The sequence below is a fragment of the Prionailurus viverrinus genome, chromosome C1 (genome assembly GCF_022837055.1).
Source record: "Prionailurus viverrinus isolate Anna chromosome C1, UM_Priviv_1.0, whole genome shotgun sequence".
NCBI lineage: Eukaryota > Metazoa > Chordata > Mammalia > Carnivora > Felidae > Prionailurus > Prionailurus viverrinus.
In genome coordinates, this window is record NC_062568.1 from 210468445 (window position 1) to 210488618 (window position 20174).

Here is a 20174-nt window from a genome sequence, read left to right on the forward strand (position 1 = left end):
CTACATGTTGGTGGAGGGGAAGCCATGCATATTCCCTTCGCCTGGATGTCCCCGAGGGTTAGCGCCGCCTCATGGTCCAGAGCACCACCACTGGCGATAATAACAACTGGGCACAAGGCCAGCATGTGGCCCGTCTCGTGCTTCCCCGTAGTTACCCTGTGAGGCAAGTCAAGTCTGTTTATAGGAAAAAGACTGGGCTCCAGGAGATACAGGGCCAAGGCTAGATGGTAGGTGAGGGCCCATGAACAGAAGAGCCACTGTAGGTTAGGAAGCAGCTGCCAGGGTGGATATTCGTGACCCAAGGGGCATGGGGAGCTCAGGGAGGTTGGGCTGAAGTCGAGAGAGAGGGACACCTGGCATGGTGTCATGGGAACGTATGACTTTGGACTTTATCATAATCAACAGGCGAAACCACGCTGGTACAGGCAGGTGGTGAGCACCTGGGGACTCTGACCAGGGACAGAGCCATGGGTGTGTTGTGGGAAGGCAGTGGCTGCGGCTCGGGGGAGAGCTCTGGTCCCGTGAGCAAGCCTCACGGAGAGACGGAGAGCCTGGCAGGGCAGATGTAGTTTTGCTGGACAGAAGGGTAGGAGGGCGGGGCCCGAAGTGCGCACAGTGGCTCTGGGGGATGTAGGACCACGGTCACCGTGACGGCTGGCCCTACCAAGCACTCGAGGCTGCCACTAGACCAGCATCAGGAACAATGACTGGGGAGCACGGAAGGGACCAGGGGAGGTAGAAGGAGGTTCTTCGGTGGCGCTTGGCCCAACACGGGGAGGCAGCCACGTGGCACCAGTAAGGCCACGGTGTAGACGGTGTGGGTTGACTCGGCCTCGACGCTCCTGCAAGAGGGACGGGGCCAGCTCACCGTGCAGCCACCTGAAAGCAGGTTGGGGCCTTGCCCTCGGGCAGACGTGTCCCCGGCATCCTTCCAGCAGACGCCGCCCCTCCCAGGGGGCACAGACCCACGCTCGGGCAGGGGGCCAGCGACCCCTCAGCTCACTGCTCACTTAGATGCCAAAAGTGAACACCTTGCTCCCGAGAAAGGTGACCGCTCAGGGACCGCTACTAATGAGGCGCTGTGATGTCTCGTCATCTGTACGTCCTCGTAGCATTAGAGTGATGTCGCGTAACCAGGCGTCTTCTAACGCCCCCGGTATCCCCGGTGCCTGTGCCCTCCCCACCCGACCCGGCCGCCCCGCCTGTGCCCTCCGCTGACGCGCTGTGTGCTCTGCAGGGTGCGTCATCACCATCTCCGGGCGCATGACCTTCACGAGCAACAAGTCCATGGAAATCGAGGTGTTGGTGGACGCCGACCCCGTGGTGGACAACTCGCAGAAGCGCTACCGGGCAGCCAGCGCCTTCTTCACCTACGTGTCCCTGAGCCAGGAGGGCAAGTCGCTGCCCGTGCCCCAGCTCGTGGTGAGTGACCGCCTGCCCTGCCGGGCGCCCAGGAGAGACTGAGTCAAGGGAGCCCCTTCTGGGGAGCAGGGCCCCGGCCCGGCTGCCCCCTGGCCAGGCGTCCTTGGCTGCGCCGCCCCTCAAACGTGAGGGGCTTCCCCTGTCCATGCAGACGGGGCAGGGGCGGCCTCCTCACCAGCTCTTTGCCCCGGGGGTGCTCTCTTGGGGGTGAGCACGGCGCCCCGGAGCTCCTAGTGCTGTGCACACAAGCTAAAATGGGGCTGAGGACCCTCCCCAGGGACAGGTTCTCAAGCCTGTGCGTCCTGCTCGACGGGGACCGGGCCAGACCCCTACGCCACGGGGCTGGGCATCGGGGCCTCATGACCTTTTCCCTGCCTCGGCCGCCTGGCCAGGCTCTGCCCCGGGCACGCAGAGAGAGATGGCAGGCGTCTGGGCTGGGCTGTTGTCACGCAACCCCACACGTGGGCTGCCACCGCAGCACCGAAGGGTCCGGAGCTGGAATCCCAGCACCTTGACCAGTGCTGACCACGGGGCTGCTTGAGAGTCAGGGAGCCAGAAGCAGCAGAGGCTCAAGGTGGGCGAATGGGGAAGGTGTGGGTGTGTGGTGAGGATGCTTGGCTGGGAGATACTCGGTAATTGCGTATCGAACAAACGAACGGACGGGCGGACGATACTCCCAGAGTTCCGTGGAGGACAGTGACGGTCTTACAGTAAGCCTCACGAATTCCTTAGCAATGCCAGTCACAGTGAGTGCCCTGCCTGGAGCGTGTCTGGGCACCTGCTAGCACACCCTCTGCGCCCCGTCACCAGCTGAGGACCGTCCCCCCCTCCCCCCACCCCGGGCCAGCAAGGCTGAGGCACCTGTGGAGGGTCGGACGTTCAGTCCCGCGGCGCCTGGGTTTGGGTCCAGCACACGACTTGCCGTCATTCTGGGCGGGGAGCCTCTGCTCAGGCTGCTCCTGGTTTCTCCTGGGGACGGGGGCGGGGTGGGGTCTCCGAGCGCCTGGCACTTTGGCGGCCCCCACAGTCCCCGCTCCTGTGGCTCCTCCAGAAGAGCAGGTACCGGAAACCTCTGTGATGGACACGCTGCAGCTAAGACCTCGCTTCCTCACGTGGGCTGGGAGTCAGGCTCCCGCGTGCCTCCTCGCCACCTGGCTGGTGGCCTGCCTGAGGCCCGCCCAAGGCCCCGTGGGGGTGGCACTCAGGCTTGGGGGGGGGGGCTCACCAAAGCCGCCGTGGCAGTGAGGCCCCTGGCGTGGCCGTGTCCTCAGGAGCCTCGGCTGCCTACAGGGCCCTGCTTCACCCTCTGCCTTTGCGCCTCCAGTGAGTCAGGTGGGGTCAAGAGATGTCTCCGATGACAGAGCAGAGACGGCTGCGAAGGGGAGGGCTGTGAACCTTGCCTTGAGGGGTAAGGGGGTTTAACCGGGCTGAAAGGAAGGAAGGCAAGAGCTGGGGCAGGAGCCCCCCTCAGGCAGACGGGCCCCAGCCCCCCATTTCCAGTGGGCCTCATCAGCTGGACGCTTCCTGCTCCGCCCGGCCGGCTGGGACGCGCCTTCCGCTCTGCGGGCTCCCCCTCCAGGCTGGCAGGATGGCTTCCACCCCACCCGGCCCTCGGCCCACGTGCGTGATCCCCACTCCTGGCCACTTCTGGCCTTGACCTTTGCAGCCCTGTGTCTCTGGGTCTTGGGCCACGTCTCCTCAGAACCTTGCCTGCTCCTCGTGGCCCCCAAACGCAGGCCTTGCCCGCTGCTGGCCTAGACCCGTGTCCCACCTTTTCCATGTCTCACGGTGCCTTATCCTAAATGCCGAATTCCGCCGCACGCGGGCGAATACTTGACGTCTCTTCTCTCTGGCCTCCGGGCTCCGCAGGGTGGCCAGATCCAGGGACACCACATTGTGTCTCCCCGACCTGACACACGCACCAGGCCTTGGTGAAGGCTGTGCTCCCTTGACACAGGACTGCCGTGTCCAGACCATCCATCCGTGGCCCCTAAACACCAGGCCGTGATGGGTCCCTGTGCCCGTCCCCATCCTTGGGCGGCGGGGTCCAGGCCCTGTGCTGCAGGCATCGCTGTGGTCACCACTCACTCCCCAGCTGACTTTGCCAGCTCCGCGTCTCTCTGGGGTCTCCACACACACCTCAAACGTGATTTATCCTGAATTGAACTCATTAACTTTCCCCCCAAAACCCCACTCGTCCTCACGTGTTGTGGTCCCTTTCTCAGTGAGTCTGGGAACCCGCCTGGCCCCCCTGTCCACTGGCCTGCTCGGCCCCCCACACCCAACTGTCTCTGGGCCCCATCCCTGGCTGGATCCCTGCTCAGCCCTTGGCTCACCGCCTCCTCCATTCTTGCCGCCCTCGGTCTGACACCCTAGAGCCAAGTGGATTTGTTGAAACAAAATCAGATTTTCTCCCCTTCCTGCCTAATCTGCTCGGCAGCTCCTTGGCACCCTCAGCACGGGGTCCGGTGAGGCTCTGTCCTCAGCCCCCAGACTCGTTCCTGCCTCGGGGCCTTCGTACCTGCTCTTGCCCTGCCTGGATGCCTTCCCTCAGACCGGTGCAGAGCCAGCTCCTTCTCAGATAGTTTCTCAGATAGTTCCTGCTTAGGTGGCCTTCCCTCCGCACCCTGGATAAAGCCTGACCACCCCACCCCCCCCCAACCCCCCACCCCCGCCCCACGGCCCGGTGACCCTCTCCCCTCCCCGCACCACCTCCGGGCGCACGGCACCATCTCGGATCCTCTGGTGCACACGCATTCGTTCGGTATCCGGCCCCGGCCTCGGCCCCGATGTGTGACTCCAGGAGGCCCAGCACAGACTGGGGCTCGGGAAGGTGCCTGTGGGGGCTCGTGGGCTTGCTGGCTTCTCCAGCCACATTCCTCCACCCCGCCGGTCAATGCCCCGCTGGACACTTGGCGAGTGCTGGCCCCTAAACACCACAGGGGCTCCCTCCCCTCGCTGCTGCGGACGCACGCGCACCGTCAGGGCACACGCACGGGTGTGGGCATCCTGCTGCCGGGGCTCGGGGCAGGGGCCCCGGCGCACTCCTACTTCCTGGGTGCCTCCGTTTCTTCCCCTGTACAATGGCGACGGCCCCAGCGCGCGCCACAGAGGGTGGGTGAGGGTCCTGTGCGCTAGTTTATACGAGGAGCTCCACGCTTGTCAGCTGCTGTTTGCTGTCCTTTCCTGGAACCCTCTGGAGCCCTCCTGGCGGGGGTCGTGAGGGAAGAAGCAGGAGGGGGGCAGTCAGCATTCACTGTTGTTCCCTAGGTAGGTCCCTTCCACGGTGGCCTTGTGGACGGGGGCCTGGGGTCGGGCGGAGGGGAGCCATTTCCCAGAGACTATCTGGATGAAAGGAACCAGGGACCCGGAGGGCTGGGGGCAGTGGCCAGCTGCCTGTCACGGGAGAGAAGGAGCGGGAACACATCTAAGGCCACCCAGCGGGTCCCAGCCAGGCCCAGCCCCAGGACCACTGGGGCCCTTTCCTCCCCTGTCAGCTGAAGGGGTGGCCAGGGGCCCGTGGGGCTCCCCAAGTGAGTAGGAGAGTAAGGACAGGCAAGGAGTCGGCCCATCTTCATCTCGCAAAGGCTCATTCTGAGCAAATGCAAATTGACAGGGTTTTCTGGCACAGTCCGAAGTGCCAGCTAGAGCCGATTTGTAAGGCTCGCCCGCTCCTGAGCCCGGCAGCTGCTGTGGGCTTGATGGGAGGTGCTGAGGCCGCCCCTGCTGCCCCCACGCCACATGCACCCCAGAATTCAGCCCGCTGGGGAGACCAGGGCTGCAGCCGGGAGGAGGGCCTCGGTTCCCCGGAGGTCCAGTCTGCCATGGAGAGTGGCCTGCCGTCAAGGAGGCCCAAGACCTTTGTGGACATAGGAAACAGTCCCGGGTCTGGGCCAGCCTGTGTGCGCAGAAAGCTGCCTGTGCCCTTTCTAGAAACCTGTGACGGGGGACGGGGATGTCCGTCATCGGTGGGGGGCCAGCCCAGAGGAGGAGGTGCTGGTGCCCGGCAGGGTTGCAGCGGGACGGTGGGGAAAGACACTTGCTTGAACAAAGAGCACGTGACCGAATCCCCTAAGTCTGAGGGGCCAGCAGCTAGCGATGGCCGTGTCTTCCTGCCTCACGTTGATCCAGGCTGTTATCTCTTCAGAATTAAAGATGGTCTTTGATTCTTCACTGAGGCGTCCTGGGACCCACCCCGTGGCAGGGAGGGAGCCCTGGCCTGTCCTCCAGGGCGCGCACTCGAGGCCCGCCGACACAGTGCCGTCTGTCTCCCAGAACACGCGTGTGCTCCGCACAGCCTACGTGCCTGTGCCCGTGGTGGGCGCTCGGCCTCCTCCCCTCTCTGCCCCCCCCCACCCCCCGTCAGCTATTTTTAGCTTCCATCCCCAGGGACCGGCTGACACGGAAGGCAGCGCTGCTGTTTGGAGTTTTTCTTGATGAATATTTTATTCTGGGGCGGCTGTGCTCAGCAGCTGCCGGCACTTTCCAGGCTAATCATTAAAGAGGCAGATGTGGAGTATGAAGCTGGGCTGCCGGGCTGGACGCCAGGCCCAGTCCCCACTGCTGCCCTGCCTGCCTCTGAAGGCCTTTCTGTGGCCATGCACCCTGACGTCAGGGGTGGAGGGCACGCCCCAGATGGCCCTGAGCAGGGCTGGAAAGGTGGCCTGTGCAGGGAGACACCGTGGCAACCGCTAGGGTGGCTTCCTGGGGACCTGACACCAGGTTGGTCCCAGCACCCTCCTTCGTCTCAGTTTCTTTTTAGAAACTGGAGAACCAAATTATTTCTGTGTTGAAGGGAGGGAGCACTGTTCTGGGGCCCCCGCCTGCCTCCCATTCTCTGGTTCAGATGGGGATGCTGGTGCCCCCAAGGGCCCCGGGGAGACAGGAGGTGTGGCTGGAGAATGTGGAGGGCGGGGTGCCAAGGGTGCTGTGTGCTGGCCTGCGGTGACCGGCGTGTGTCGACACGGGGCAGGGTGGCAGGACAAGGGGGAATCCAGCCCGGCACATAGGCAGTGCACGTTTTGAGAGAACCCTCGAATACAGCTGCTTCGTGGATCATTTGGAAAGGACTCTTTTCTCTTTAAAAAAAAAATTATTTTTAATGTTTATTGATTTTTGAAGGAGGGGGAGAGAGAGACAGAGAATGAGCAGGGGAGGGGCAGAGAGAGGGGGAGACACAGACTCCAAAGCAGGCTCCAGGCTCTGAGCTGTCAGCACAGAGCCCGACACAGAGCTCGAACTCACGGACCGCAAGATCATGACCTGAGCCGAAGTCGGACGCTTAACCGACTGAGCCACCCAGGCGCCCCTGGAAAAGGAACCTTTTCCCCAGCGAACTGAGGCCCGACTACAGAGCCATGTCACATGGGGCGGAGGGTATGAAGCCGGTTTGCTCTGCTCCCAGAAAACCCAAGCCACCGAGTGAGCCTGGCCTGCCGCAGATGGCCTTGGCTGGTGCTGGTGGATTCTCGCCTCCCAGCTCACCAGGCTGTCACTCAGCGTGCCGGGGCCTAGACGCAGAGGCCTCCGTCGTCAGCCACTGAAGTGACAAGAAAGTATTTTCTGGGTTGAAACAGGAGGCAGCGAGGCACAGTCTGCCTGTCTGCTTTCCGAGCGAGGCTCGCCCCAGCTGGAGAACGGGGAGAACGTGCGCTCAGGCGGGAGCCATTTCTGCGCCTACTGAGCACCCACTCTAGGGGCCGGGGGTGCCCCCCTAGGCCAGTGTCCAGGCAGGGCCAGTCCCTGTCACCTGGGAAGGTGACAGCTGGAGCTCACGGAGTGCCGACTCACTTCTGGGCTGGCGGATCCCCACACTGGGGGTCAGGCTCAGTTGTTGCCATCCTGCAGACAGGTGACTGTGACAGAGGTGGGAGGTAACTTGACCGAAGTCACATGGCTGATCTGGTCCAAGGGACCTAGTGTAGGACCTTGAGCCCCAGCCACGACTGCTCCCTTCCCGCCCTCGAGCCTCCGTTTCCCCACTGGAGCCATCACGGGCTGAGCAGTAACTCTGCAGGACCTCTCTGCATTGTCCCAGAGATGACCTAACTGGGAGGCTCCCGGCTCCTTTGCCCTGAAGAGGACATCCGTGCCCTGCCGGACCCCAGGCACGTGGCATGCAGGCAGGGGGCTGGGGTCCTCTCGATGGCCCCATTCCTTGAGACGGAGCATCAACAGCTAAGGAGGCTAAGGAGGCTGCCACTCCTGACCGCGGCCGGGCCTGCTCTGCACAGCCCAACGCAGCAAGGTAACACACATCACTTCCCCAGGTTGTAGGAAAGTGGGTCTTTACCCAGGGACTGTCATGGGCGGGGTCCCCAGTGGCACAGCTTGGGGGGCCCCTCAGCGTCCTGGACACTCAACGTCCTGCAATGATGTTCACTCGCTCCCCAATTGAAGAAACTCAGATGTACTGTAGTGCGGCGGGATTGGTGCTGTTCTAGAAGGGTGTGAGAAGCCACGTTATCGAGGGAACCTGTGCTCCCTGCTGCCTCTCCCTGCCCCTCCCTGCGCAGGGGTGAGTCAGGGACTGGACTTCATGAAGCTTCTTGATCCCTTCTCTCGCTTGGTTCCCAGGGACTCTGTCTCGTGGTGGGAAAATGCCCGCATCCCCAAGCCGTTCCTGTCACCTCAGTGGTTGGTGCTGGGAAATTTCTAGTGGCCTGTGAGAACCGGGGGTGTGGGTGAGAGGGGGCAGTCCCCACCAGCGCGGCCTTCCCCTCTGCTCTTCCTCCAACCGCCTTTGCCTGTGCCGCCTGCAGATGTCCCCTGAAGCCCCACCGTGCCCCTGCCGGTCCGCCTTGGGCCCTTTGCCGGAACAGCAAGTGTTTTGGAGACCACCCTCCCATTAACATTCAACAGCCAGCTACCCGAAAGGAAGGGCCCACGGCACCAATGACACACCTTTTCTTGTTAAAACGCTCGTAGGTTCTACTCTGGAAACATTGGTCTCGTTGCTTTGTTGTGATGTTTTCAGATCCGGGTGACCCCTGGCTGTTTTAATTTCTCTCGAGTGTGAGAACGCAGAAGCAGGCCCTCGGAGGGCACGGTGAGGCCTGACTCCGGTGGCACCAGGAAGGCGGCTGGAGGAGGGGAGGCCCGTGGGCGACACCGGCCGAGGTGCAGTCTCCTGGGGAAAGGGAGGGGGACCCCCGGGGGTCAGGGCGCCCCAGGTTCCACTGCGGCCACCTTGGAACGTAAGTGAGGGGAGAGGCCTGTGAAGGTGGTTGGGACCGGACGGGAGCCAGGGCTGGAGGACCGAGGAAGGGCGTTTCAGCAGGACAAGCTCATGGCCGGTCCGTCCCGTGGGGGGACACGGACCCGCCTGCCCCTGATGGTGTAAGAAACACTGCTTCGTACTGGCACTGTGCTTTCTCCGCAAGGTGGCAAAGACCCGCTGAATCCAGGGACACTCCTGAACCCTGTACTCAAAGGTCCAGGTGAGAAGCAGGCTCTGGAGCCCCCAGTGGTAGGAAGGATGCAGAGGGGCCTCCCTGCACGCACACGCGGCCTCGGGCTACAGTGAGTCGGAAGGCCAGCCGGAGGGAGGTGCTTCTTCGGGACTTTATCCACACCCAGGTGCGCTGGACGCTCCCCGTCATGCCTTTGTCACCACCGGGGGCTCCTGTTGAGCCCCTCAGGGGTCTGAGCTCTTGAGTTGGTTGGGAACGGAAGGCGTCTGGCTGCGTGTCATTGGGGCAAAGCCGCTGGTTTGAATCTTTAGCACAAACACCACGCCAGTTTGGAATCAAGGCTCTCTTGTTTCGCTCTTCCATTTGTTCGATCATTCGTTCATTCATTCATTCGGCAAATGCCCCCTGGGCCAGGCCCGGCCTCAGCAAATGGCAGTTGCGATCTTTATCGTTGCTGTCCGGTGGGGACAGCCGTGTCAACGCATCTGGCTCAGGAGTGAGTGCTGTGACCACCGCCACCCCCCCCCACCCCTGTGTCTTGGGTGAAGCTGAGGAGAAGCCGCCCGATATGATCGAGTCCTGCTTTGCCTCCTGTACCAGAGCCCGTCACCCTTCGCTGCCTTTCCTGATGTCCCCAGCTCCCGGGCCCTCTCAGAGGGGAGTCCACGGCCACTCTGCACAGCATAGCCGTCGTTCCCAAGGCTGAGCCGTGCCGCCGGGTGAGGGGCCCTGACACAGGCAATGTCACCGTTGGAGCCATCACTGGAGGCGGTCGTGGGGAGCCCCCCACGTGGGCCATCAGGCAGGGCGGTGAGGGACTCTGCTGCCCGCCCGGCCTGCTGAGGTCGCATCTGTGGGTGCAGCCGCGCTCTGGGGACACAGCTGCTTGCCAGGCTAGGGGCCCCGGATGCCAAGTTCATCCCTGCCTGGCCACACACGGGGCCCCCCACGAGGCCATGCTGAGTGGCCCCAGTCATCAGAAGACATCCTGACTGCCTGCACAATTGTCCCCAGACCCCTCCTGTCTCCCATTATGAAGACGAGAGAGGGAGCGTGCGCAACTTCCTAATTAAGAACATCTGTGTCCCTCAGGCTCGCAGGAAGCTGTTCTGTCACCACTGGAAACCCTCTTCGCACCAGACATTCGTTAATTACAAAAAGGACAAGCTATTGATTTTACCGCGAGTGGAAGTTAGTCACTCGCCCTCTGTGCCAAGTTCCAAATGTGTGTGCTCGCGGCACAGAAAATTGCAAACTGGAAAACATTTGGTCTGCGCTGTTAGGCTCCAAGAGCCACAGGCTTTCCTCCGGTGGAAAGGAGCCCGGAAGACAGCGGCTGGCAGGAGGGAGAGGACGCAGATCTGCGGCCCCTGCAGCCAGCGGGCGGGGGCCGTTGGGGCTCCCTGAGCAGAGGGGCAGGGGCACTAATGACCCCCGTGTCTCTGGCTGGGTGTGAAGTTCCCTTAGGTGACCCCCGGAGCCGTCCGCCCTCCTCCCCGGGCAGTGCTGGGAGTTGGCACATTCTGTCTCTGAGGCTGTCTGTGACGCGAGTACCTCCCAGGCACGTGTACGGAGAACACCCGGCCATGTCACCTCCTCAGGTCACTGGTCGACAGGTGTGAGAACCTTGCCCTGGGAAGCTGGGGGCCATCCCTGCAGCCCAGAGCCTGGCTTCCTCACGACCCCTCCACCGTCCCCTCCACTAGGCAGGCACCTCCCCACACCCATGGGAGAGGATGCACCGGGTCTGAGCCTCCCCCCTCCAAGGCGCGGGCGTGTGCTCGGGCTGTGGCGCTGCTGGCTTGTGGTCCTGCGCCCTTCTCCCCGCCGGCAGCTCCACGCCCTTGAAGGCAAATGTGGTTTCCCGCAGAGGAGCTTTTTCCTTCTCCCCGCCGCCCCCAGCCCTCCATTAAAAACAGCAACAGCCAACAACTTATGTATTTATTTACTCTGCCGGATGGAGGGAGACGGGACGCAGGGAGGCGGCAGCCGGGCCGTGGGCGGGGGCCGCACAGGCAGCCATCTGTCTCGTTCTGTCAGCTTCACACCCGGCAGGGAAGCGGTGGCCCCTCTTAGTCACTTGGCTGGGAGGGCTGTTAGTTGGAACTCACGGCCTGGGGCGGCCGAACGTCCTCTGGCCCGGGGGGGGGGGGGGGGGGGGGGGGGGGGGGGGGTGGGCCAGGGCGGTGCCGCCACAGAATGCCGAGCACTGCCCTGCCCACCTCTGTTTGCTTCCCTCTCCCCCTCGGATGGCCGTGAGGGGACTTGACCGTCTTTATAAATCCCTGCCCTGGCTGGACACCTTCCTAGGCAGCCGGGGGACAGGGCGCAGCGTTCACGGGGCGGGGGCGGGGGGTGCTCGATGCCTGATGTCAGCCAGACACTGCCCCTAGGCCTGGTGGGGCTCTACAGAGCCCAGAACATTCAGCACATGCCGTCATCCCGAGACCAGAAGAGAGATGAGCCCTCAGCTGGCCCCTTCCTCTGAGGCCTCGCTGAGCTGGCCGGCTGCCCGCACATCCATCACGAGTCAGCGTTCGTTCTGTCTGAGGGCAGATCCCGGCTGATGACTTCGCTGCGGAATATTGAACGTTGGTGCTGTGCACTGGCCTCTCCCTCCACCGAGTGGACGCTAGAATTTGCCGTGTTTTGTGCCAGCAGCGTGGACGGGAATCATCTGCGCTTCGGCCTCTGCCCCTCCTCAGGGCACCCATTGACTGAACTAGTGAGAGAAGCATCCAGAGCTTCTGGCACACACATTCTGGAACCCCTGATGGCCTCTTGGCTGCTGAGGGGTAAGTAGCTGCAGTGGTTGGGGGCGGTCTGGTGGAGGGCGGGCTTCAGGCCTGACCGGAGCCGGAGCTCTAGAAAGCCTTGCTAGACTGGATCATCACAGCTGCACGTCGGGCCCAGGGGGGTGAGGGGAGGCCAGCAGGGTGCCACCCTGCACGTGCACGGCCCCAGGGGTGAGCGCCCCCTTAGGATTGGTGCCGGGGCGCCTGGCTCGCCTCCCGAGCCCTGGCCCTGAGGAGGACCCAACATGATGCTCCCCTGGCTCGCGACTCTGATGTGTCTGTACAGACGTTCCCGAAGTTGACGAACTAGAGAGAGGATTCCTCGTGAGTGCAGGGGAAGCATGGGGTGAAACATGGGACGACAGCCCCGACTCCGGCTTCCCCTGAATGTGACAGAAGGGCGGCACACTGCTCGTGTCTGTGGAAATCTGGAAGATGCCCTGGCTGCTTGTGGTGCCTCGGTAAACCCGGGCCCCGTCAGCCCCGTGGGTTGGACTCACCCTCACGGGAGCGACTGGGTGCTGGAGCCTGAGCCGGACGAGGGAAAGTGCACCGCACCCCCGCCCTCTCCCACAAGAGCTCGAGAAGCTTCCTGGGGAGGCGCCTAGCTCCGAGGCTGGAGTGAGGGGCTGGGCCAGGAGCACACCCCTGACCCTGGGCCCCTGGCAGGCTGGCAGGCTGGCACCAGCTCAAGAAGGGGCCTTCACCCCGGGGGCCTCCAGGTTCATTCTGGGCAACATCGGAGGGTCACAATATTCCCCATTGCCTGCCGCTGCCGGGGAGCCCACGGATAAGCGCCCATTGGCATGGGATGGCCTGGCCCAGGCTCAAATCGAGGCTCTGCGGCTTACCAGATGCCATTTGGGCAAGCCACCCACCCCCTCTGGGGTCCTCGTTGGTGAAAGAGAAACCGCAATGACTTTGGTGCTCCTTGTGGGTTGCCGTGCAGACCGTATCGAGCTGGCGTGGTGCTGGCACGTGCCGGGGCTCAGTGCGGGCCGTTCCCTAGAAGCCGCTGCCCAGAGAACTTCTGAGAACTGCCCCAGGTTGGCCCCCTGTGCACAGCCCACGTGGGAGAAGGGGTGGGAGGGCTCTACGCTTGGTCACCGCACAAGGTTCACCTGGGCAGTCGGAGGGATATTGTCACAGACGCGTGGGTTAACTCGGGTCACCGTGGATATGGCTCTGGGCCGGAGGAAGGTGCCAGGTGGGGAGGCGGGCGAGGGGGCCGCAGGGAGATAGAGCCTGGGGGGAGGGGCGGCTCCCCTCCAACGCCGGACTCAGTCCCTCAACTGACTGCGTGTGACTTGAAGTTCTTTGTGCCCAGGGAAGGGAGAAGGGGTCCCTGCAGCTGCCCTCATGGGTCTAGTTGGTTTTCTTTTTTTTACCTTTAATTATAGAAAAATAAATACAAAAGTGAAGAGAAGAAAGAACCCTTAAGTGGCTATCGACACGGGGCCAGTCTTGCTCATGTATATACCCTGCCCACCCCACCACCCAGGCCGGTGGAGGCCGATCTGAGACGGCATCATCGCCTCTGAGTATTTCAGTGTGTATCCAGTTTGTCCTTTGTCACCGGCTTATTCTTACCAGCGGACTGGACTCTGGACAGCCCCTTGCCCCACAGACACCTGGCCCGGGGGCCTGGCCTTCCTTCTCACAGTTTCTGCAGGACCAGTGGCCCCAGCAGCAGGCTCTTGAGCGTAACCCCAGCATTGCCCAGTGTTAGAAGGGCCTGGAAGGGCATCCAGATGGATGCCCACCCCAGCGGCAGGTTACCCGGGCAGCTCATGGGGGCCACTGTGTTGAGGCCTTGGGTTGGAGAGGGTATGGGTGCTGCCCCTGCTCCTTGCAACCACACAGACAGGAGGGTCTAGGAGCTTCCCACTCCACAGATGAGGTGCCCGAGGTGATCCGGGGACTCTGCCCCTGCCGTTCCCCAAGGAGGCCCTTCCCGTGTGGTGGCTCACTCTGCTGAGCGGGCCCCGTCACCGCCACTCGCCTGACCAGATGGGGAGGACAGCCACGGTTGCCGTTGGCAGGTGACCCGCACACCTCCGTGGATCGGGACCCTCCCAGCAACCCCCATGTGCCTTGGCACCCACTCGGCTGCTCCCCCCACTCTGGAGTCTCCCCGGCAGCACCTGGCCCGAGACCCCCTCGCGCTGCTTGACTTTGTAGTGCGGCCGTGTCACTGTCACTTCTCGGCGTACCGGATAATCTGCCTCGCCTTCTGTGTGTTGCCGGCTACTCCGTCGGCTCCCGAGACAGGGTCCGTGCACCCGGCCCGGAGCAGCGCACGAGGGAGGAATGAATGCATGAATGAATGAATGCGTGCTGGCTCGGCCGCTGTAGGGAAAGCGCCAGGCTGAATTCAGTGAGCGTTTCCTCTGCGCCGCTCCCGCTTGTGTGCCGGGACTTGGGTGGGAGGCATCTCCGTGCCGGACCTTCTCCTTGATTTTCTGTGAACTGTGAGGAGGGTGTTCACCTCTGGTCGTCTGCAGATCTAATTACACGCCGTCCGGTTTCCACCTACCGTAGACGGTCCGGTGGGTGTTAGTGCGTTCACAGAGGCACGCAGCCATCACCACAATCAAGTTTAGAACATCGTCATCCCCCCAAAAGAAACAGTGCACCCCTCAGCCGTCAGCCCTCCCCCAGCCCCTGGCACCACTAACCCGTGTTCTCTGCGTGGGCGTGATTATCCTAAAGGTTTCATGGAGATGGGACTCTTACGTCAAGTGGGCGGGGCTTTGTCGCTCTCTCGTTGGGGACGGCTAGCAGGACTTTGGTCTCCCCAGCAACCCGGTAGGGTGGGTACGGGTCCATTTTATAGAGGACGGTGTAGGGGAGTCTGCGAGCCTTACCACGGGCAAGCGGCGAAGCCAGGTTCAAACCAGACTGGCCGGCCCCTCGCCCTGGCTCCAGAGAGGAGGCTGGGCGGGGTTTCGGGGCAGGATGAAGAGGCCACTCCAGGAAGGGTGTGCAGTGCGGTGGGGGTCCCGATGCGGGCCAGGCCATTCCACAGGCCGGGTGGCGCTGACCAGGGTCTATCTAGGCATCCTCCAGGGCTATGGGGACAGCTCTGAAGGCGCGTGCCACATGCTGGTAGCGGGAGAGCGTAGGCAGCACCCGGCCATTCGGCCAACCCCAGGTGGTCGCGCGGCTCCTGAGGAAGAGGGGTCCTTGGCCAGATCCGTCTGGGAGGTCACCGATTCAACAAAGTCGAACAGATTTATGTAACGTCAAGATCTTCAAAGCCGTGGCCCTGTGCGCACGGTTTATTGTGAGCTGGCAGCTAGCATTCAGCTTCCCACACCCACTTGGCCAGCAACCCTCAAGAATGCTACATCTTCCTTCCAGAGGTGGGGACGTCAAGGCTGGGGATGGGGCACAGAGGCTATGGAGACCCCACTCCCGCTACAGATTTGCAGCTAGCGCCATTAACACAAATGGAACCATGATGCGTGTCCTCGAGGGAAGGAACCGAAGTGCATGGTGTGGACGGCCCAGAGGGAGCTACAGAAAGACTGGCGGACAGATGGACAGAGAGATGGTTGCAGAGGGTGGTGCTGCTGCCCAGGGGCTTGACCTCAGTGGGCCATTTCTGCCCACCTTCTAGGACCCCCCAGAGGATGGCTCCGTTTGCCTCCCGCCCCCCCACCCCGGACCTCCCCCTACTCTTCTGAGCCCTGAGAGCCCTTGGCTGGTGACCCGGGCACTTGGGGACCAAGTTCCTCACGTGAATCCCACGCCTGCCAGTTTCCAGAAATGCTGGTGGGCTAGAGAAACGGGCCCCTCACGTCAGGCAGGACCTGGCTCCATTGGGCTCTGCAAACGGCCCGGGGCCATCCCTCTCCAGCCCGCTGCGTTGCTCGTGGCCTTTGCTTTTGAGAAGTTCTTTTCTTCCCAAGCCTCTTGCCTTCTTTCCCCTGCCCCAGGGATGGGAACTCTACCAGCTGGAGGGAGGGCCCTCGGCACATGGCCCAGCCCACCGTCTCTCCATCTGCTTTCCCCCTCATCCAGTCCCCTTTCCCAGCTCCAGGACCCAAACATACTGCCCATGAGCGGGTCCTCTGCAAGGCAGGTGGGAAACCTGACCGCAGTCCCTCCCCCGTGGGAGGGGCCTAGCCGTGCAGCCCTCCCAAGCCGTGGCCTTTGGCCACCGCAGATGGATGGGAGTCACAGGATTCCTCAGCCACGCCAAGCACGTTCCATAGCGGGGGGGGGGGGGGGGAGGCCCCCCCCCCAACTGTTTCAGCCCAGTGGCCTTGACCTTGCATTCTTGGCCTCTTTGGCTGTCCCCCATCTGGTGCAGGGATGGATGGAGGGGGGCAGAGTGGGCCACAGGCCAGCGGCCACATATCACCTGGATGCTTATTAGAAATGCGTCTCAGCCCCTGGACCCTAGACCCACCGGATCAGAACCCGGGTGACCTACGTACACATAGGCGTTGGAGAAGCCCCCGACCGACACATCCCGCCTGGGCTGCACAGAAGCCGGGCTCAGCTGGATGCGGCCTTGTGTTTGTGGGGTGCCTTCAGGAAGAGGGACGGGGCCCCCGGCCCTCCTGTCCCCAGGAAGCTCCCCGTTAGCACTGCCTGCTCTAACGGAGAGAACATTTTGTCTCCCTGGGCTCTTTCAGGTCAGATTGCCTGGCCTCAAATTTCACTTTTAAAAAAAGTCAGCCAGAGAGAAAACCAGAGCCGCAGGGGCGCCTTCCTCAATAAAGTGTCTTGGAAAAGCCACTTTCCGTGTGTGCTTTTCAAACAGGCACCGGAACCACTCCGAGGAGCACGAGCCTAGTTCTTTAAATACCCGAAAGTTCCGCTGGCTCCAAGCCACAAGGTTTTGACAGTTTACACCTGGTGACATTTAGCGAACAATTTCAGAGGCGGCTGAGGGGGAGGAAGTATTTGGCTTAACCTGACACTCCATCCTCCAGCTGATTGTTCTCTCTTTTGCCAATATACCATTTGCCTGTAAAACACTTAGGCCTAAAAATAGCTGCTGGGGCTCCAGTCATGGATGGAGGGCACCTGCCCCATTTCTTTGCCTTTCAGACACCCTCAGGGAACCGCAAGGAAATGTCCCGGGGGCATCCGCAGAGCGCTTTAAACCTGCATTCCTGACCGGGGCTGGGCCAGAGAGAACTCTGCAGGGGGACAGATGGGGTCCCGGGAAGTGACCGCCTGAGCTGCTGCGGTGGTCTCCGCGCCTAGCGGCCGGGCCACTCTTGAGAGCGGAAGGGGGCGCCGTTCCCAATCCTGCCACGTGGGCAGGCACGAACCGAGACTTCCCGGGCAAAGCCCAGCCTCCGGCCCGTTCCCTCTGGCCGATGAGGGGGCTCTGCCCCCCAAGGAGGGGCATGTGGCCTCTTAGGTCGCTCAGAGGAAAGAAATGCAGAGAAGGGGCTACCAGGACCCGAGGCGCCTCTTCCGGTCATCTGTGCCGTCCAGGGCTTTTGCCCACCCAACCGTCACTACTGCTCCCGGCCCAGCGAAGTGGCCATCCTGAGGTCACCCAGCCGGCACAGGGCTTGTCTCCACTTCCCTTTGGGGCAGGGACTGTGAGCAGCTGGCACTCCCTGGGACTGGACCCAGCGGGGACCCCCCTTCCTTCCTCACACTCGGCCCTGCTCTACGCCTTCCCTCCCAGGTTTTATCAAGTGCATTTCCAGCTAAGGTTCATTATCAAAGAGGCACTGGGCTTGGGATTCCGCCTGCCATGTGGAGGATGGTGGGGAGGCACCCGTGACGCTGGCATCCGTACGGGGACCCCTTCCCAGGGTCTTCTCGGCCGCCTGGCAGGAAGGCGGGGCCCCGGGCCAGTGCCTGGCCCCCGGGCAGCCCCAGGCCGCCAGCAGAGCCGGGGTGGGGTGTTCGGGCCCCCCCCCCCGGGGCAGGGCCCAGGCCATGGCCCGCATTCGGGGTGCCATGGCGTCTCTAACCTGCCTGTGTCTTTGTGTGGTCCGCAGCCCGAGACCGAGGACGAGAAGAAGCGCTTTGAGGAAGGCAAAGGGCGGTACCTGCAGATGAAGGCAAAACGGCAGGGCCAGGCGGAGCCCCAGCCCTAGGCGCCCCCTCCCGCGCCAGGTCTGCGGCGGCCCCGGTGTCTAGTCACTTAGAATTTACCCCCTTGGCCAAAAACCCAATCCACATTGAGAGCTGGTGTTGTGTGAAGTGTTCGTCTTGCAGTGTTAACCCGTGCTCTCTCCTGAAAACCTACACACCAAAGCTTTATTTATACCACTCCAGTGTCGTCCCTCCCGCTGGAGGTGCTCCCGAGGGGATGCTCGCGTGCACGGTGTGTACGGAATCCAGCGTCACTAATAAAGCTGCTGTTTGGACCTTGGCCCCGGGTCGTCATTTGTCTCGGGGGGCTGCTTTCCTGTGGGGCACGGGGTGGGGGGCCAGAGGCTTCCATGGGCCCTCCCGCACTCCCGTCTCGCCCGGGTGCCAGTACCTGCGTGTACCCCAGCCCTCGGGTTCTCCTAATGACTTGCTGGCTGGAGGGAACACCCCTTCCCTCCCAGGGCCCGGGCTCCATGTCCTGGCCGGGAGACCCCAGCCAGCAGCCCGCTTGCCCTCTATCTGGCTCATGCAGGCTGCCAGCTCTAAGCCTCGAGTGGCCTCCCCATAGATGGGGATGGGGGTGCTTGTGAGGACCCAGGGAGGTGATGTGCAGGGAGAGCAGAGCCCAGCCTGACTGGGGCACGTTCAGCAAATGGGAGCCCTGCCCCTGCCTCCCTCTGCCTCTTCTCAGTGGGAGCAGCTCTGGCTCCTCAGCCCCCTGGAGGAAGAGGCAGGGATTCTTCTAGAAGGAGCCTCCCAGCCGGTGCCAGGGCCCCTGTGCCTGTTGTGGAAACCCCCAGCCGCTCAGGCCACGGAGTTATTGGGAAGGCTTGTGGGGTGGGGGTCTGAGCAGCAGCGTGTGTGAATGGTGTCAGCGTGTAGCTGTGTGTGTGTGTGTGTGTGTGTGTGTGTGTGTGCGTGCATGCACATCTGTAGCCCTGTCTGTGCATACGTGTGTGTGCATGTGTGAGATGTGAGGCTGTGCGTGTGCATCTCGGCCAGCAGCCTGCCAGGCACTACAGGGGTCAACCCTTCATCCCCACCCGTGACTGAGAAAGACACCACCAAGCACACCTGGTGATGGGAGAATGTTCCCAACCCAGGCTCATCGTGGAAGCCTGGAGATGGGGAGAGTGGCCACCAAACAGCTGCAGCCTCACACAGGGCTCCCCGGGGCCCAGAGAGAGGGAATGCGGCTCCAGATGTGCAGAAACACCCGCCAAGAGCTTCGGAATCTGTCTCAGGCCTCAGTCCCAGCTGCCAGGGTTATTTCCTGCCTGGAAGCAGGAGGAGGGAACAGGCCACTGGAGGCCACAGCACCAATCCCTTCTGCAAACCCCCCCCCCCCCCCGGCTCCACCCAGGCCCCATTCAGACCTCCTGAAGGCAGCGGGTGGGTGCCCTGGGCTGGGAGTGACCAGGAGGCCTCCCCTACAGGTCCAGCAGAAAGCCCAGCCCAGCCCAGGCCAGCCGAACCAATGTCCATGAAGCCAGAGCCCAAGGGACAGGGGACATCAGGGCATCTACATCCTTCTCGGTCTTGACCACTCATCTATGTGGCTTTGGGCAAGCCAGGTGCTTAAAATCCACTTCCCAGGACAGCTGGGAGGAGCCCAGGCTAGCAAAGCATTTAGCACAAGGTCCCCAGGGTGGTCATGGGAAGCCCATCTCCCACCTGCCCCCAGAGCCAGCTGAGCCCAGGGCAGGGACACTAGTACAGGCGGCAGTGGGTGAGCTGGGCTGGTGGAGGGGCACTGGGGGCCATAGGCCTGGGGCGGGCTCTGCCAGCAGGACTGCAGTGTGGCCAAAGGCTCCGGATGACTGGGTCACCTGTGTTTGTCTTAGAAATGCCACACTTGGTTACCAGCCTCCCTGTGCCAGCCTCCCACTGCCAGTGGCCTATTTATAACCAGTGCCACCTGGGCGGGGAGCTGGCCCATCCATGGAGAGCTCACTAGGGGTCCTGGCTGCCCAGAAGCCATACATGGAGTATACGGTCCAAGGCCCCCCATTCACCAGCCCCACTTCATTGTGGAGGCTTTGGATACAAACACCTTTATTTCTGTCACAGAGCACTGACCCTACGGCCTGCCCTGGGTCTCCTAACGCTGCCCCTAACTCCCCAGCTGCTCCTGGGATATAGAGGTGGTGTAGGGGCAGGCGGTGCGGGAGCCAGCTAGAGAGTGGTGTGGGCAGCACTGGCTGCATTTGGTTGGGCCCGGTTCTATCTGGACAGGTGCCCCCTTCCTCCAGACACTGGGCTGCACACTCTTGGATGCTTCCCAGGTGCATGGGAAGGACAGTGACGTGCCAAGCAGCCCAGAATGACTTCGAGGCCTTGTGCCCAAGGGTGTGTGTGGTCATGGATGTCCTTGAAGAGACAGGCAGGGTCCTCTGTAGGGATGGGAGACCAAGACTCCAGGAGTCTCCAGAGGCCCCCATCAAGGAGACTAATAGGATTCCTTCTGGAT

General features: G+C 62.5%; 1 protein-coding gene across 2 annotated transcripts in view; it reads left to right on the forward strand.

Moving 5' to 3' along the window:
• Nucleotides 1-17984, forward strand: part of ACOT7 (acyl-CoA thioesterase 7) — a 100147-nt gene extending 82163 nt beyond the window's left edge. For both annotated transcript variants that reach the window (XM_047872829.1, XM_047872828.1), the window contains exons 8-9: nucleotides 1238-1422; nucleotides 17608-17984. In XM_047872829.1, the coding sequence (XP_047728785.1) occupies nucleotides 1238-1422; nucleotides 17608-17706 (284 nt within the window). In that variant the 3' untranslated portion in view covers nucleotides 17707-17984. The remainder of the gene's footprint in view (nucleotides 1-1237; nucleotides 1423-17607) is intronic.
• Nucleotides 17985-20174: the final 2190 nt, after the last annotated feature.